We start from the raw sequence: 18,209 nt of genomic DNA, 5'->3' as shown, positions 1-18,209 counted from the left end.
CATAAGTGTGATTGGCATGGGGGAAGAGTGCAAATGCCATTTGTGTACATTTGAGGAGGTGAAACAAATATTTTAAATCACAAGTACAAGCCAATAGGCCATTGAAGGTCTCTTTGAAACCTTTTGTTCTGCAGTGAACATTTTTCACATCCTGCAACTGTACATATTTATAGCACGGGAGGCCGTTTAACCCATTGGCTTAATGGTTCTGTTATTGTATTTTTGCACTAGGTTGGCCCTTCTGGATCTGGGAAAAGCACCATAATCCGACTGCTGTTCCGATTTTATGATGTCAAGGGAGGCTGCATTAAAATCGATGGCCAAGACATCTCAAAGGTAAAAGTAGATACTTATTCGAGAAGAAAGTCAAGAGCTTTGATCAGCTTCAAGTGTTGAGACTGAAACCATGTATGTCTCAAATGGGGCCTAGTGTCTATCAGCCCCATCCAGAGAGCAGAACGCATGTTGGCCTTAAGCAGGACTGTGTTGGGAGTGTTGTGAACTGCGAGGGTGGTGTGGAACTTCAAGAAGACATAGACATGTTGGTGGAGTGGACGGATAGGTGGCAGATGTAGTTCAATGTGGAGAAGTGTGAGGTGATGCATTTTGGTAGGAAGAACATGGACAGACAATATAAAATAAGGGGTGAAATTTTGAAGGGGGTGCAGGAGCAGAAAGATTTGGGTGTATATGTGCATAGATCATTGAAGGTGGCAGGGCAGGTGGAGAGAGCAGTTAATAATGCGTATAGTATCCTGGGCTTTATAAATAGGGAGGTTATGCTGAATTTATATGACACTCATTAGACCTCAGCTGGAATATTGTGTACAGTTCTGGGTGCCACGTTATAGGAAGGATGTGAACACATTGGAGAGAGTGCGGCCGAAGTTTACAAGAATGGTTCCAGGGATGAGAAACTTCAGCTATGAGGATAGATTGGAAAGGTTCGGACTGTTCTCCTTGGAGAGAAGAAGGCTAAGAGGAGAAATGTTCAAAATCGTGAGGGGCTGGACGGAGTAGATAAGGAGAAGCTGTTCCCACTCGTAAAAGGATCAAGAACGAGAGGGCACAGATTTAAAGTGATTTGCAAAAGAAGCAAATGTGATGTGAGAGAAAACTTTTTCACATTAACGAGTGGTTCGGGTCTGGAATGCACTACCTGGAAGTGTGGTGGAAGCAGGTTCAATCGAGGCATTCAAGAGGACATTGGATGATTATTTGAATAGAAACAATGTGCAAGGGCACAGGGAAAAGGCAGGGCAACAGCACTAGGTCATAATGCTCATTTGGAGAGCCGGTGCCGACATGATGGGCCGAATGGCCTCCTTCTGTGCCATTGAAATTCTGTGACCCTGTGAACAGAGGAAGAGAACAGAACAGAGGGAAAACCGGTAAGAAGGCAGAGAAGAGAGGAGCGAGGGGAAAAAAAGTGGAATGAGTGAAAGAGATCAGAGAGGGAAAACAGGGAAAAAGAAAGATGGGAGAGAGAGAGAAGGAAAGGAAATCAGTGAGAAAAGTATAACGAGCATTGAATATAACAGTGAGAAAAAGGGTAGGAGAGAAAAAGAACAAGTGTGAACAAACAGACAATGAGTGAATAGAAAGAATCAGCAGATAGAGGGAATACAAGTGAATACAAAGACAGCAGAAAGCGAGGAGATCACATATTGGCATTGGTTAGGCTATCTGTTAAAAGCAGTGGAATCTCGGACTGTTTCTGTGCGAGTTTGTGTGCTTCACTGGAGACGTGCCACCAGCAGTCCCTTTGCAAGATCCTTCAAATCCAATGACAAGAAAGGCATCCAACAGCAGCGTCCTCTTCGAAGCCAACATGCCAAACATTGAGGCGCTAATCACTTAAAACTAGCTCCGCCGGGCGGGACATATTGTTCGCTTGCCTCACACCGGCCTCCCAAAGCAGCTGCTCTCCTTGGAACTCCGTCGTGTCAGGCGACTCCCAGGAGGACAGTGGAAACTCCTAAGGGATGTCTTCAAAGCAATCCTGAAGGGATCAAATATCTCTGCTGACTCATGGGAAGCTCCCTGGCTTGTGACCGACCAAAACGGAGAAGGTTCGGGAAGGCGTCGAGAGACTCTGGGAACATGCGGAGGAAAATTTGAGGCGTCGGGGAGAATGTACAAAATTCCAAACACCTCATTTACCCGACTCTTCAGGCACCACTTGTCGAGTCTGCAAATCGTGCATATCAGCCATCTCGAAACGCCTTGAAATAGAGCGGAAACCCTCGACCCAGAGAGATTGCCTAAGAAGTAGATATTTATTTCAATATGTGAGAACATAAAGACATCACTGATACAATGAGCAAAGCCAGATCAGAAACCTGGAGTGACTGCTGATCAAGGGCTCTCCAATGGTTTAGTAAACGCCCTTATCCTTTTGAAGATGTTTATTGTTTTTTGACATATGGTCTCTCCTGCAGCATTCTGTATCTCAGTGAGAGTTCTTAGTGAAATGTCAGGGCAAAAAAAATGTTGTTCCAGTGTTTTTACCAAGACTTTGAACTTGTAATAATAGGTGCTTGCAAAACACCCCTGGTTCTACAGAGTACATTGAAGGATTGCAGTTGTGAGATATGGGATTAAGATTTGAGTCTGTGCCTTCAGCCCTATAAACATGCAGGAACGGAGGCAATGAACTACAAACCAGTAGGGCACTTTCTTTCATTTCCTGCCCCTCTCCCCTTTATATGTGTTTCAGCTTCCTACTCGTTTGCACAAATAGCTGCAACAGTGTGATCAGATCCTTTGAGGCCTACATATCTCCGGCCTCAGCCGGTTGACTGAACTGCTGGTTCCACGCCATGGACTCTACCATATATAACAAAGCCAGCATCAATTGTTCATTTTGTGGATGTTCAGATTTAAAGAATTTACTTGAACTTTGTTTACAAGTTGGGTAACCTGACCACCTGAACAACTAAACAGCAGTAAGCAGTCATGCCTCACACTTGGAACATTTATTTCATTCATCTATCCAAAGTCTGTAACAGAAAGTGAGGCAGAATAATTGTTTTATATCCTTTCTATCATTTGTGTGACAGCGATCAAGGATTTGGCATGCCGCTGGTGTCCGGTAAATACGCTGCTTGTAAGCAGTGGCAATTTTAACTTGTTTGAACCCAGGATGTTTGCATCACGGGAATTAGAACACGAGAAGTTAATTATTTATCGCATCTAGCCCGTGTCAGCATTTACCCTTCAGCTGAGCAAATATTCCACCTGACCTGCTCCATCAGAACATAAGAATAGGAGCAGGACATGTGACATCTCAAATCTGCTCCGCCATTGAGTAAGGTCATGGCTCACCTACTGTTGCCATTCCATTTTCCTGCTTTTCCCATATACCTTCATCCACCTCCCTACTCTAAATTTGGTTATTAACATAAGGCCTGAACTTTCACTCTTGGCTTGGGAGCACAGAGTTGGGACAATTGCCGCAAACCCAACCCAGGAAAAAGTGCCCCGGAGGTTCTGATTTTCGGCCGGGATAGGGAGAGAGGGGGAGAGGGTGGAAGGAGGATGGGCGGGGACAGTGGGTGAAAATAGGAGTCATGGTGAGTGACCCCAAATAGAGTTCGGAGGCAGGCTGGGCAGAAGGCCTGCCTTAGTGCTCTGGCATTTTATCAAAGATATGAAAAAATGAATAAAACAATACACAGCCCTCACCTCCCTCCCCATGCCCCATCCACGCCAACTCATGCCCTTCTAATGACCCCCCCCCGTGGTCCTTCATATCCTCTGTGCCAATCTGTGCCCTCCACCCTTCCTGTGCATCACCCCCCCCCCCCCCCCCCCCCACCCCACCCCATGGCCTCCACCCATCACCATAGCCCTTTATAACCCTATTCCAACTTTACCCCTCTACCCACCCACATGGCCCTTTATAGTCCCCATACTAACTTGGCGCCAACTCATGCCAACACCATTCACCCCCACCCACCATCCTTTACACTTGCAATTACCATGCCAACTCACCCTGTATCCACCATGGGCAGTCCTCAGGACCCATGCTGAGATTAAAAGCTCTTAAAAGGTCTATTGATGAATTCACTATATCCAAAAGAAAACACTCTCATTGAAAACCCATTCACTACATTTAACTTATTTTCATCTATTATGAAAACAAACATTTGTATTCATAGTCCCACTTCAAAGACTTTATAAGCACTTGGAGCTGTCAATCAAACTGTGAACTAATAGGCATCCCACTGTGATGATGATAGGTTGTGAAATCAGTCATGCAGCACTAATCATGTTATAATGGCCCTCAGGCTTATGTCAACAGACAAAATGAATAGCAAAGCACTGATTTTTTTTTAGAACTCTGCAGACAGTTGTTTCTAATATTTAAAGGGAAAGACATTTAAATTCCTTGACAGTTCTCGTAAAAGGCCCAATGAGTTTATGTACTTCTTACGCACATTCATGTTTAATTTTAACAATCCCAAACAGTATCTTACCTCTCTCAAAGGTGCCCCTTGACCATATCCAAAAGGATATCTTACGTCTCCAAAGAACTCTGACAGCTTTAGACCTTCTCCTACCTGGTCTAAAGTGCAGAAGTCGTGTTTTGGACAACCTACTAGCCGAAATCAGATCTGACTGAGGCAGCTGCACTTGTGCCTCCATTTCCCTCCCCTGTAAAAATGGTGGAGGCCGGGTTTGGGGGCAGAACTTCCGGATGTGGGCCTCCTCTGCCATTTTTGCTAAGATGTAGAGCCTCTCTGTCTGTGTGAAAATTCTGGCCATAGTTTCAGCCTTAGCCACTAATCCTCGATGTGAGTTCCAGAGTGTCTCAACTCTGTGAAAAAGTTTCTTCTGCTCTCTGTAGATTAAATGCAAGAGATTTAGAACAATCGATGCCACCTCATTATAGACCTCTCAACTATTGGAAATAGTCTGTTTCTATCTATTCTGTCCCAACATTTCATCATTTTAAACATTTCTAACAAAATTCATTGTTCCAACTTATGAAATAGGCCCAGCTTTTCAAATTTTTCTTTGTATTCATGTGTCCTGTTAGCAGGCAGCATCCTAGTGACCCTCTCCAAAGACTCAACAGGCTCCCTATTGTGCAAAGGCCAGCTGAGTTCTTAAGATTTTATAAAGGTTCATCAGCACCTCTTGTATCACGCTTTTTATGTTTGTAAATAGTGACACTGAATTTAAAAAAAAAGGGGGAAGCCCTACTGAACTTTTACAAATCACTAGTTAGGCCTCAGCTGGAGTACTGTGTCCAATTCCGGGTACTACATTTTAGGAAGGATGTCAGGGCCTCGGGAGAGGGTGCAGAGGAGGTTTACAAGGGTGATACCAGGGATGAAAGACTTATTTTATGTTGAGAGATTGGAGAAACTGGGACTGTTCTCCTCAGAACATTAAAGGTTAAGGAGAGAACTAATAGAGGTGTTCAAAATTATGAGAGGTTTTATAGGGGAAGGAGGGAGAAACGGATTTCTGGGGCAAGTGGGTCAGTAACCAGTGGCCCTGGATTAAATATAATTGGCAAAAGAACTAGAGGGCAGTGAGAAATTTCTTGACACAGAGGGTTGTTAAGATCTGGAACGCACTACCTATGATAGCACCCTAGTGGATCTACGTTGATCCCTTTCCAAGTCTTAATAGCCTTCCTACTGTGCGAAACTCAGTAGGATTTCATAGAAACTTTTAACAGGTAATTGTTTATATACTTGGAGAAGACTCATTTGGGGGTTAATTAGGAAAAATCTGGACCGTTGGACTAAATTGGATAGCTCTTTTAACGAGCTGACTCCGGCTTGAAGGGCTGAATGGCTGCCTCCTGAGCTGTAAGATTCCAGAATATTCTATACTTATTATGATGAAACCTATAATTCTATTAGAGTTTTTCAGTCATATTAATCCAAGGTATTGCCTTAATGCTATATGAACTTGTTCCACCTAAATCTCCCTGCTCTTCCACAGCAGCAAGCCTATTTCTGTTCACAACACAATTTATTCTTCATTTGGCATTGAATTTCAGCTCCCAATTTTTAGCCCATTCCCCCATTTCGTCAGTATCCCTCTGCAGCTGCTTTGGTCGACTAAAGAATTAATGCTTTCTATTTTGAGACGATTCCCTCTAGGTCTGCATCCAAATCACTGATATGCACAATGAACAGAAATGATCCAGAATTGAAACCTGTGGGACACCACTACCCAGAATCACAGAATGTTACAGCACAGAAGGAGGCCATTTGGCCCATGGCTCTGGCTCTTGGTAGGAACAGTTTACCTGGTGGTTCTCCCCTGCCTTCTGCCCATAGCCCTGCAAATTCTTCCAATTTCGATAACAATCCAATTCCCTCTTGAATGCCTCAATTGAGGGAGGCGGTGGCGTAGTGTTATTGTCACAGGTCTGGTAATCCAGAGACCCAGGGTAATGTTCTGGGGACCCAGGTTTGAATCCATTGGTTGTGGAATTGCTTAGCTCTGTTCTTCACTTGCTGCTTATACTGTTTGGTACGCTAGTAGTTCTGTGTTGTAGTTTCACCAGGTTGACATATTTTTAGGTACGCAGGTGATGGAATTTGAATTCAATAAAAATCTGGAATTAAAAAATAAAATTAAAAAATAAAGCCTAATAATGACCATGAAACTAATGTCGATTGTTGTGAAAACCCATCTGGTTCACTAATGTCCTTTAGGGAAGGAAATCTGCCGTCCTTACCTGGCCTGTGTTACATGTGACTCCAGATCTACAGTAATGTGGTTCACTCTTAAATGCCCTAGCAAACTACTCAGCTGTATCAAACCACTAAAAAGTCAATAAAAAAGAATGAAACCGGACAGACCAACTAGCATTGGCCTAGCGACCGAAAACGACAGTGGCAATCTCAGAACTTTCGACTCTACAAAGTCCTGCTTACTAACATCTGGAGGCTAGTGCCAAAAGTGGGAGACCCGTCTCTTAAACTAGTCAAGCAACAGCCTGACAGTCATACTCATGGAATCATACCTTACAGGTCATGACCCAGACATCACCATCACCATCCCTGGGTATGTCCTGTCCCACTGGCAAGACAGACCGAGCAGAGATGGCAGCATAGTGGTATACAGTGGGGAGGGAGTTGCCCTGGTAGTCAATTCATGGGAATATACCTTAACTGTGCCTGAACTATCTCATCTCTAAAGGCATCCCATTGTTCAGATACTGTTTTGTGTGCCAACCTGCGATTCCATGGACCAGATCCATTCTCAACCCATTGACGTTGGCTTTCCCCCTGTTAATTACTCCTCCTCTGAATTGTTCTTGTCCTTTTCTATAACCAACCTAAACCTTAAGTTACGATGATGACTATCCCCTAAATATTCCCCTACTGACACTTGATCCACTTGGCCTGCCTCATTCCCTGGAACCAGATCTAGCAGTGCCTCCTTTCTTGTTGGACTGGAAACACACTGCAGTAGAAAATGTTCCTGAGTACCCACTTCCAACTACTATGGAAAACTGCCCTTAACTTCTACTCTCTATCATCTTCCATCTAAACGCTTTTTTCTATTCTCCCTCTAATTCTATATCCCTTAAACTTTTCTACTAATATCCTGTGAGATATCTTATACAAACTTTAGTAAAGTCCATAAACACTACCTTTTCCCATCCACCATCCTCAAAGATTTCTCTGCGGCTGCATAGTAAACATGAACACCCCTTTTAAAATCTGTGCTGGCTACTTCTAGCTTTTTGATCTTTAACTAGACACATGGTAATTTCATTTTTAATTAAATACTCTACAATTCCATCTCCCACAGATGTTAAACTAGCATTCCTTTTAATTACCCGGATTAGGCTCTGTCTCCCTTTGTAATAATGGGTACTACATTGGCCACGTTCTAGTCCTCCGGCACACATCCACGTGTAATAGAGCCTGAAATAGAAGTACAAGGATCTCAGCAGTCTCCTCCTGACTGCCTCAGGACCATGGGATGTTATCCCATCTGTCCCTGTTTTCCTTAGCCTATCTAAAATTTTCTCTTTATTTATTATGAGATTGCTCATCTTGTACTCATCCACTTCACCTCCTCCACGATATACTTCTCTTTAGTAAAGGTCGATGCAAAGTTCCTATTAAATATTACTGCCATTTGTTCAGCGTCTATAAATTGATAATTTGCTAGGTGTAGGAGTCCCATCTCGCTTTTAACAATTTGACGTCTACTGACATACTTTTAAAACACTTAACTGTTACGTTTAAAGTCTTTGGAATGCTCTCCTTATAATTTCTCTTGGCCTTCCTTATTCTGTTCTTACTTCTTTTATATTTTCTTATATATTCTGCTTTCATTTTGTTCATTATTATTCTTATGATTCTTTATGGGGGCGAAAGGTTATCGGAGGCAAATGGGATTGTGGAATTCGAAACACAAGCAGATCAGCCATGATTCTATTGAATGGCAGAGTAGGCTCAATGGGCTGAGTGGCCTGCTCCTCCTCATTCGTATGTTCATATGTTTTGTTCAACTTTAATTGGTCTCTAACCTCTTTATTTGTCCATGGCAACCCAAAGCTAGCATTGTTCCTCAATTTTATTATGCTGGTATATTCTGTATGTTTGCAATCTCCTATTTAAAAAAAAAAATTCCACTGTAGCTCTTCAGTCCTGTGTGTCAATTCCTCCTTCCACCTCACCTGGCCGCTTCGCTCAGCAGAACCACCAGAGCTGACAGAACTTCGTTTAGCATCTCACCTGAAAGAAGCCATCTCCAAATATGCAGCATTTCCTTAGTGCTGTACTGGAGTGCTCATTGAATAATATAACACAAAAGAAGGCCCATTGAGCCTGTGACAGCTATTTTGAACTCCAGTTAGTCCCCCTCCCTGCTCTTTCTCCATATGCTCTTTATGCACCGTTTTCTCTTTCAAGTTTTTATGTAATTTCTTTTGAAAGCTACTATTAAATCAGCTTCCAATACTGTTTCGGGAAATGCATTTCAAATCCTAACCAGTCGTTGTGTAAAAAAAAAGTTTTTCTTCATGTTGCCTCTAGTTCTTTTGCCATTCTTGGAAGATGCAACTGGAGAATTGATAACGGGGAACAGGGAAATGACAGATGATTTAAACTAATATTTTGCATTGGTCTTCACAGTGGAGGACACTATAAACATCCCAAAGATATCAGATAAGCGAGGAGCTAATGTTTATCTTTGTATACTCTACCCTGAAGTTGGCCTGGATTATGTGACGGACTCTCACAGCAGTCTAACTAAGTCAAGTGGCTGCAGAGATAGTGGAGGCATTGATCAAAATATTCCAGAACTCTCTGGATTCCGGAAGGGCCCCAGCGGATAGGAAAACCGTTAATGTGACACCCCTGTTCAAGAAGGGAGGGAGACAAAAAGCAGGAAGCTATAGGTCAGTGAGCCTAACATCTGTCGTTGGGAAAATGCTAGAGTCCATTATTAAGGAAGAAATAGCCGGACATTTAGAAAAGCTTAATGCAATCAAACAGAGTCAACATGGTTTTGTGAAAAGGAAATCATGTTTAACAAGTTTGTTAGAGTTCTTTGAGGATATAACAAGCAGAGTTGATAAAGGGGAATCGGTAGATGTAGTGTATTTGGATTTCCAGAAGGCATTCGATAAGGTGCCACATAAAAGGTTATTGCACAAGATAGGAGCTCACGATATTGGGGGTAATGTATTAGCATGGATTGAGGATTAGTTAACACACAGAAGACAGAGAATCGGGATTAATGTGTCTTCTTCAGATTGGAAAGACATAACTAGTGGAGTGCCACCAGGATCAGTCCTAGGGCCTCAATTATTTACTATCTATATTAATGACTTGGAGGAGAAGGCAATTTATCCAAATTTGCTGACAATACAAAAATAGGTGGGAGGGCATGTTGTGATGAGGACATAAGGAATCTGCAAGGGGAAATGGACAGGTTGAGTGAGTGGACAAAAGCTTGGCAGATGGAGTTTAATGTAGGAAAGTGTGAGGTCATGCACTTTGGTAGGAAGAATCAAAATGCAGACTATTATTTGAATGGAGAGAGACTCCAAAAAGTGCAGCACAGAGGGATCTGGGTGTTCTTGTGCATGAAGCACCAAATGTCCCAAGTAATTAAGAAGGCAAATGGAATTTTGGCCTGTGTTACCAGGGGGTTGGAATTTAAAAATAAGGAAGTCTTGTTACAACTGTACAGGTTGTTGGTGAGGCCGCATGTGGAGTACTGTGTACCGTTTTGGTCCCCATATTTATTTTTGGCATTGGAGGCAGTTCAAAAGAGATTCACTAGGCTGATTCCTGGGATGAAGGGATTGACTTATCAAGAACGGTTAAACAGATTAGGGCTTTATTCATTAGAGTTTAGAAGAATGAGGGGTGATCTTATTGAAATGTATAAGATTCTGCGGGGGCTTGACAATGTATATGTTGAGAAGATGTTTCCAATAGTGGGAGAATCTCGAGCTAGAGGGCATAGTTACAGAATAAGGGGACACTCATTTGAAACTGAGATACGAAGGACTTTCTTCCCTCAGAGGGTAGTGAATGTCTGGAATTCTCTACCCCAGAGAGTTGTGGAGGCTAGATCACTGAAAGTATTTAAAGAGGAGGTAGATAGATTTTTGAAATGTTGGGGAGTTGAAGGCTATGAGGAACTGGGACGAAAGAGGAGTTGAGACCTGGGGCAGATCAGCCATGATCTTATTGAATGGCGGGGGCACACTTGAGGGGCCGAATGGCCTACTCCTGCTCCTATTTCTTATGTTCTTATCAGCTTAAATCTGTGACCCATTCAGCCATTGGAAAAAGTTTATCTTTATATACTCTACCCTGAAGTTGGCCTGGATTATGTGATGGAGTCTCGCAGCAGTCTGGCTAAGTCAAGTGTTACCAACTGAGCAAAGCTGGGATAAAAATGGACAGTGCTGGAAAAACTCTGCAGGTCTGACAGCAACTGTGCAGAGAGAAAATAGAGAGTTATGGTTTCGAGTCAGTTTGGAAGAAATGTTAACTCTGTTTCTCTTTTTAAATTTATTTTTTCATGGAATGTGGGTGTCGCTGGCGAGGCCGGCATTTGTTGCGCATCTACAATTGCCCTTGAACCCAGTGGCTTGGCACACCATTTTAGAGGGGAGTTCAGAGTCAACCACATTGCTGTGGGTCTGGACTCACATGTAGGCCAGACCAGGTAAGAATGGCAGATTTCCTTCCTTAGAGAACATTAGTGAACCAGGTGGGCTTTTTACAACAATCGACATTGGTTTCGTGGTCACCATTACTGAGACTAGCTTTTCAATTCCAGATTATTAATTCAATTTAGATTCCATCAGCTACTGTGGTGGGATTTGAACCTGTACCCCCCAGAACATTAGTCTGGGCCTCTGGATTACCAGTCCAGTGACATTACCACTAAGCTACCAGCTCCCAAAATCGGGAGCGGTGAGAGGCGTAATCGGCAGGGTTTGAGCCTATGTGGGGTGACCCCAATGGATTTCTAGCCCATAACCACTCGGCCACGGCTACTGGCTCCACAGATGCTGCCGGACCCCCTGAGCTTTTCCAGCGCTTTGTTTTTATTTCAGATTTCCAGCATCCACAATATTTTACTTCTATTTTGGAGCCAAGGCTAGGATACTGTTTGACTATGGGGAGCACTACATCGACAAATAAATCTTCCAGCGCCACTCAGCAGTCGCAAGCTTGTTTTTCCTACCTCACTAATTTGGGATTAAGATCACTTGTATCTAAAGTGCTGTCTATTGGAGATTGGAAATCAGCATTAGCTAAACCCAGGCATGATTGTAACCATGCTTCAGCTTCGTTATTAAATTGTATGTAAACATGTTTTTCCCCCTCCCTGGTCCTGTTAAATTATCCTATGTTCTGTTCTGTAAATAACCCATGTTAGCCACTTACCATGACCAAGACCATAAGAAAGAAGAAAGACGTTCCTGGTGCACCTTAAACACCTCCAGATGTCCCAAAGCCTTTTACAGCCAATTAAGTACTTTTGAAGTGTAAACATTGTTGTATTGTAGGGAAATGTGGCAGCCAGTTTGTGCACAGCAAGATCCCACAAATAGCCACTGTAATGGTGACCAGACAATCTGTTTTAGTTATGTTGGCTGAGGAATAAATATTGGCCAGGAAACTAGGAGGAACTCCCCAGGCCCTTCTTTGAAATAGTGCCATACCATCTTTTATGCCCACCTAAGAGGGCAGTGGAGGCCTCAGTTTAACATTTTATCCAAAAGATGGCACTTGCCATAGTGCAGCACTCCCTCAGTATTGCACTGGAAGCGCCCATTTAGATTATATGCTGAAGTCTCTGAAGTAGAAACTGAACCCATGACCTTCTGTTTGAGCAGTGAGAGTGCTACCCACTGAGCCTTGGCTAACTTCATAATAAGTTGCAACCCTTCAATCCTTATATACCACCTCACACCCTAACCCTGCAGACGTTAATCAACAAGTCTCCAATGTTAAGATTTGGTCAGCGCCTTGCATTGTCACGTATAATGATATCATACAAACTTGACTTGCTTATTATCACATCTTTGCTCAACATCAGCATTAGTAAACGAGTCAGAAATGTGTGTGATGTCTGTGTGTGTGGTAGGATGGTGCGCAGCAGTCAAAGGGTTAATTTGGTAATTGGGGTCTTGGAGAAAAAAATGGTCTGGAGATTTTCTTGTTTACTTAGTGGGAGTGTAGATGATAATGTAAACTGCATCGATGTTTGATGTCCAGACAAGAACTAAACAGCAGCTTGTGGATGAATGTGCCGATCTGTTCCTGTCCACAGATGTTTATGCGTTTGGAATCACAGGAAGTCCTGATCTGAGTCGGTGAACTCTGCATTCAATCCCTTTATTTGTTTAGCCTTTGGATAAAAGGCCCCCACATGTGTAACTGGAGTGACTTTTGTGTTTTTAATGTTGGGACCATTTAATCTGCTTCCAAACCTCAGAGGCATTTTCTCTTTGATTGGGTCTGACTTTTTGTGCCTTACAACATGCACTTAATTAACTAAAGCCAACACCTCACAGTGAAAGCATCTTGCTGGCAGTCATATCACTCCCTGGTAATCTGAATGGATCAAATATCCTGAAGCCTTCTATTTGAGCAGCACTGTATCCATGATTCCTTTATCATAGAATCACAGAAGGAGATTGTTCACCCCACCATGCTTCGACTGACTCTCTAAAGGACACATCTGTTAATTTGAGTCCTTTATTTCTGCTGGCCCTGCGTAGTTTTCCCCTTCAAGTATCTTATTCCCTTTTGAAAGTTACTACTGAATCTGCTTCCAATACCTTTTCAGTTGGTGCATTTTAGATCAAAGTAACTCGCTGCGTAATAAAAAAAACCTTTTCATGTCCCCTCTGGTTCTTTTGCCAATTATTTTTCCATCTCTGTCCTCTGGTTATCGACCCTTCCACTCTGGCAATCGTTTCTTCCCACTCTATCAAATCCCTTCATAATTGCTGACATCTCTATTAAATTTCCCCTTAACCTCTCTTCCCTAAGAACAATCCCAGCTTCTCCAGCACCTCCATGTGACTAAAGCCCCTCATCCCTGAAACCATCTCATAAATCTCTTTTACGTCTTCTCCAATGCTCTTTGGCATCCTTCCAGCAATAAACTGCCAAAGAAAACCATTGTTGTGTTGTAAATCAGGAAGTAATGAGGGCATTTTAAAAAGGCAGTATATTAATCATGGGTGGCTTTAATCTCCATGTAAATTGGGAAAATCAAATTGGCAGAGGCAGCCATGAGCAAGAATTCATAGAGTGTATTCGGGACAGCTTCCTAGAACAATACACTGTGGATCCAATCAGGCTATTTTGGATCTGGTAATGCTTTAATAAGTGATCTCAGAGTAAGAGATTCCCTAGGAAACAGTGACCATAACGGTGGAATTTAGCATTCAGTTTTAGAGTGAGAAACTTAGTTCAGAAACACCTGTGCTAAACTTAAATAAGAATTACAAAGAAATGAGGGCAGAGTTGGCAGGAGTGGACTGGGAAAGGAGTTTAGCAGAAAAGACGATTGGTGAACAGTGGCAGGCGTTTAAGAAAATAGTTCATGATTCACAAAGATATATCCCAGTGAGGAAAAAGGATTGTAGGAGGGGGATAAACCAACCATGGTTAACCAAAGAAGTTAAGGATAGTATCAAAGTGAAAGAAAAAGCATACAATGTGGCAAAGATTAGTGGTAAGCCAGAGGATTGGGAAAGTTTTAAAAACCAACAGAAGATGACCAAAAAATAAATAAAGAAGGAGAAAATAAACTTTGATGGTAAACTAGCAAGTAATATAAAAACGGGCAGTAAGAGCTTCTTTAAATATATAAAAAGAAAGAGAGAGGCCAAAGTCAATATAGGCCCCTTAAGGAATGAGGCTGGGTAAATAATAATGGGGAACCAAGAAATGACAGAGGAGTTCAATAAATACTTTGCATCAGTCTTCACGGTAGAAGACACTAATAGCATTCCAAAAATATTAAATAATCCTGGGGCAAAAGTGGGGGGAGAGGAAATAAATACAACAACTATCACTAGAGAAAAAGTACTAGGGAAACTAATGGGGCTAAAGGCTAATAAATCACCTGGAGCTGATGGGTTGCATCCTAGTAAATTAAAAACATTAGCTGCAGAGATAGTGGATGCACTGGTAGTAATCTTCCAAGAGTACTTAGATTCTGGAAAAGTCCCAGAGAATTGGAAAACTGCCAATGTAACACTCTTATTCAAAAAGGGAGAGAGACAAAAAACAGGTAACTGTAGGCCTGTTAGCTTAACATCTGTCATTGGGGAAAATATTGGTGTCTATTATAAAGAATGTAATAGCAGAGCATTTAGAAATACATAATCTAATCAAGCAGAGTCAGCATGGCTTCATGAAGAGGAAATCATGCCTGACAAATTTATTAGAATTCTTTGAGGACGTAAAAAGCAGGATAGATAAAGGGGAACCAGTAGATGTAATATATTTGGATTTCCAAAAGGTGTTTGATAAGGTACCACACATAAGGCTGCTTAATAAGATAAGAGCCCATGGTGTTGGGAGTAGTATATTAGCATGGATAGAGGACTGGCTATCTAATAGACGACAGAGATTTGGGATAAGGGGGGCATTTTCAGGATTGCAACCTGTAACTAGTGGAGTGCCATAGGGATCAGTGCTGGGGCCACAATTATTTATTATATATATTAATGATTTTGATGAGGGAAATGAATGTACTATTGCCAAGTTTGCGGATGACACAAAAATAGGTGGGAAGGCAAGTGGTGAGGGTGACACAAGGAGTCTACAGAGGGATATAGACAGGTTAAGTGAGTGGGCAAAAATGTGGAAGATGGAATATAATGTGGGAAAGTGTGAGGTTATGCACTTTGACAGGGAGATTAGAGGAGCTGAATATTATTTAAATGGAGAAAGACTAAAGAAAGCTGCAGCACAGAGGGATTTGGGAGTCCTCGTGCACTAATCCCAAAAAGCTTGCATGCAAGTTCAGCAGGTAATAGGGAAGGCAAATGGAATGTTGGCCTGAATTTCAAAGGGAATGGAATATAATAATAGGGAAGTCTTGCTAAAACTATACAAGCCACTAGTCAGACCACACCCAGAATACTGTGAACAGTTTTGGTCTCCTTAGCTAAGGAAAGATATACTGGCATTGGAAGCAGTCCAGAGAAGGTTAACGAGGTTAATCCCGGGGATGGAGGGATTTTTTTACAAAGAGAGTTTGAGTCAGTTGGGCCTGAACTCATTGGAGTTTAGAAGAATGAGAGGCAACCTGAGTGAAACATATAAGATTCTTAGGGAGCTTGACAGGGTAGATGCTGAGAGGTTGTTTCCCCTTGTGGGAGATCCTAGGACCAGAGGGCATAATCTCAGAATAAGGGGGCGCTCATTTAAAACAGAGATGAGGAGGGATTTCTTCTCTCAGAGGGTAGTTAATCTGTGGAATTCTTTACCACAGAGGGCTGTAGAGGCTGGGTCGTTAAGTATATTCAAGGCTGAGATAGACAGATTTTTAACATAAGGAATCAAGGGTTATGGGGAAAAGGCAGGAAAATGGAGTTGAGGATCATCAGATCAGCCATGATCTCATTGAATAGTGGAGCAGACTCGATGGGCCGAATGGCCTACTTCTGCTCCTAAGTCTTACGATATTTCAGTCACCAAAAGATTGATCCATATAAACTGCATTGGTGCACCTACAGTTGTTAGATATGGAACTTTCCACCCTTTTTCTTAATGATATGATGGATCACATCACCTTCTTCCCAATAGGAATGGTTTGGGAGGGGCCTGTGTTGCTCCGTGTATTAATCAGTGTTGTTCTCCAATATGGGTCGAGAAGCTATCCTGTGTCCCTTTAGAGCAAGGGGAGCTCACCAGCTGTTTCGTCAGAATTGGGGATGGTGGAAAGGATTGTCATCTCGACCCCTTCTCTTTCAGCTCTGGTGTATTTCTCTACCATTCCGGAGTTCAGAAGAATGACAGATTGAAAGATATAGGGCAGAATCGTCCCAGATTTGCACTGAGTGCGTTAGTTGGCGGGACAGAGGATGTTTGACTTGGCAGCATTTCACACCGCACCATCTCAATCCCGCCTCGTTAATCATGCTTTCCCAGGAAACATGCTGTTTCGATGGTGGGTGGGTTCTTGTTTGCCCGCCACACTGTCACCTCACCGCTTCCTCACGCCGAGGCCATATTTAAAGTGCAGCCGCGCGCACACCCCTCAGAGCTTCTAGGCCAGGACTGCTGCACAGGAGACATGGACCGAAAGGCAAGAGGACTGCAGCCCCCCGATTCAGTGATGCGTCCCTGGAACGTCTTTTGAAACGCCATGGGAGGCCCACCGTGATGTCTTCTACCCCCACTCTGGCCACAGGAAGTCTAGCAATCTCACCACTGCGTCTTGCTAGGCGATGGCAGTGATGATCAGTGCCAATGCTGCACAGAAGAGGTTGACCATCCAATGCAGAAAAGAGGGTGAATGATCTCATCTGTGCTGCCAGGGTAAGACAACCATTTCATCACTCTAAATTCAGACACTGAAGCCCATCACACATTCACTGGCATTTCACTCACTTCAAGCTCAAGGGACATTACCACTCACTCTCTCACACACACCCTCACATCTCCATCTGGCCTTGTCTCCTCTAGGGACTGCCTCCTCAGCCCTCATCGTCACCTTGAGGCCACTTGCACAGGTCAACTTGTGCCTCTGCACACACCCTGGGATACCCTTCCCCAGTATAGTCCTAGCCCTGCAGTTGTTGAAAAGCCACCCCCCGCCTTACGGCTGGCCTGCTAGGTAGAGACCTGCCCGTGATCCCCCCCTAAAGGTGATGTGGTGCTGTCTGCGAAGCCTGGCACTGATGGCCGCAAGTGCTGCCCGAAGCAAGGTAGGCAAACAAACCTCAAAGTCCCGAGTGAAGTGAAGCCCGTCGGGTGCAAGTCGCTTATGTACCATTGTGAAACATGTTGGCGTGCAATTTGGTCAACGTGCTCGGATGATTCTGGTGAGCTGGGCTTATGATATGTAGATGTAATACAATGAGGTCCCCCATGTCCGACAGCAGGAAACGCGACCCGCCGCTGATGGGCAGAGTGGATGATTGCAAACTGGTTTCACAATGTCTGGAAGCCGATTTTTGGCCTTCACACCATGTTGCCCACTGACGCTGCCAAACGCCTGCCGCCAACGGGCACGGAAAATTCCACCCATAGACATTTTAGAGGGCTTCACAGGGTAGATGCTGAGAGACTGTATTTTCTCTGGCTAGAGAATATAGAGCTGGGGCCAAAGTCTCAGGGTAGAACTGAGATGAGGAGAAAGTTTGTGACTCGTAGGGTTGTGAATTTTCAGAATTCTCTACCCCAAAGGGCTGTGAATGCTCAGTCATTGAATATGTTCGAAACTGAGGTCTATATATCTTTGGCACTAATTGAATCAAAGGGTAGGATGGGAAAGTGGAGTTAAGAGAGATCAGCCATGATGTTACTGACCCTAACCCTAACCCTAAACATACTCCTGATCCTATTCCTCAAGTTCTTAATATCATTGATTCAGACTGTAGTAGGATCTGTACAGAGGGTGAAGCGTGAGACTTTGGCACAGGATTCGGTAGTGTCTGTAAAGAACAAAGAAAAGTACAGCACAGGAACAGGCCCTTCGGCCCTCCAAGCCTGCGC

The 18,209-nt window shown here is 43.2% G+C and overlaps 1 protein-coding gene across 3 annotated transcripts in view; it reads left to right on the top strand.

The window, feature by feature from the left end:
• The window catches only part of LOC144686895 (ATP-binding cassette sub-family B member 6-like), a 213,843-nt gene that overhangs the window by 123,767 nt on the left and 71,867 nt on the right, over positions 1-18,209 (top strand). For all 3 annotated transcript variants that reach the window (XM_078552722.1, XM_078552721.1, XM_078552723.1), the window contains exon 15: positions 232-336. In XM_078552722.1, the coding sequence (XP_078408848.1) occupies positions 232-336 (105 nt within the window). The remainder of the gene's footprint in view (positions 1-231; positions 337-18,209) is intronic.

Source organism: Cetorhinus maximus, chromosome 11, assembly GCF_964194155.1.
Source record: "Cetorhinus maximus chromosome 11, sCetMax3.hap1.1, whole genome shotgun sequence".
NCBI classification, from domain to species: domain Eukaryota; kingdom Metazoa; phylum Chordata; class Chondrichthyes; order Lamniformes; family Cetorhinidae; genus Cetorhinus; species Cetorhinus maximus.
Note: the sequence above shows the minus strand (reverse complement) of the source record. Positions and strands in the feature narration are given on the sequence as shown.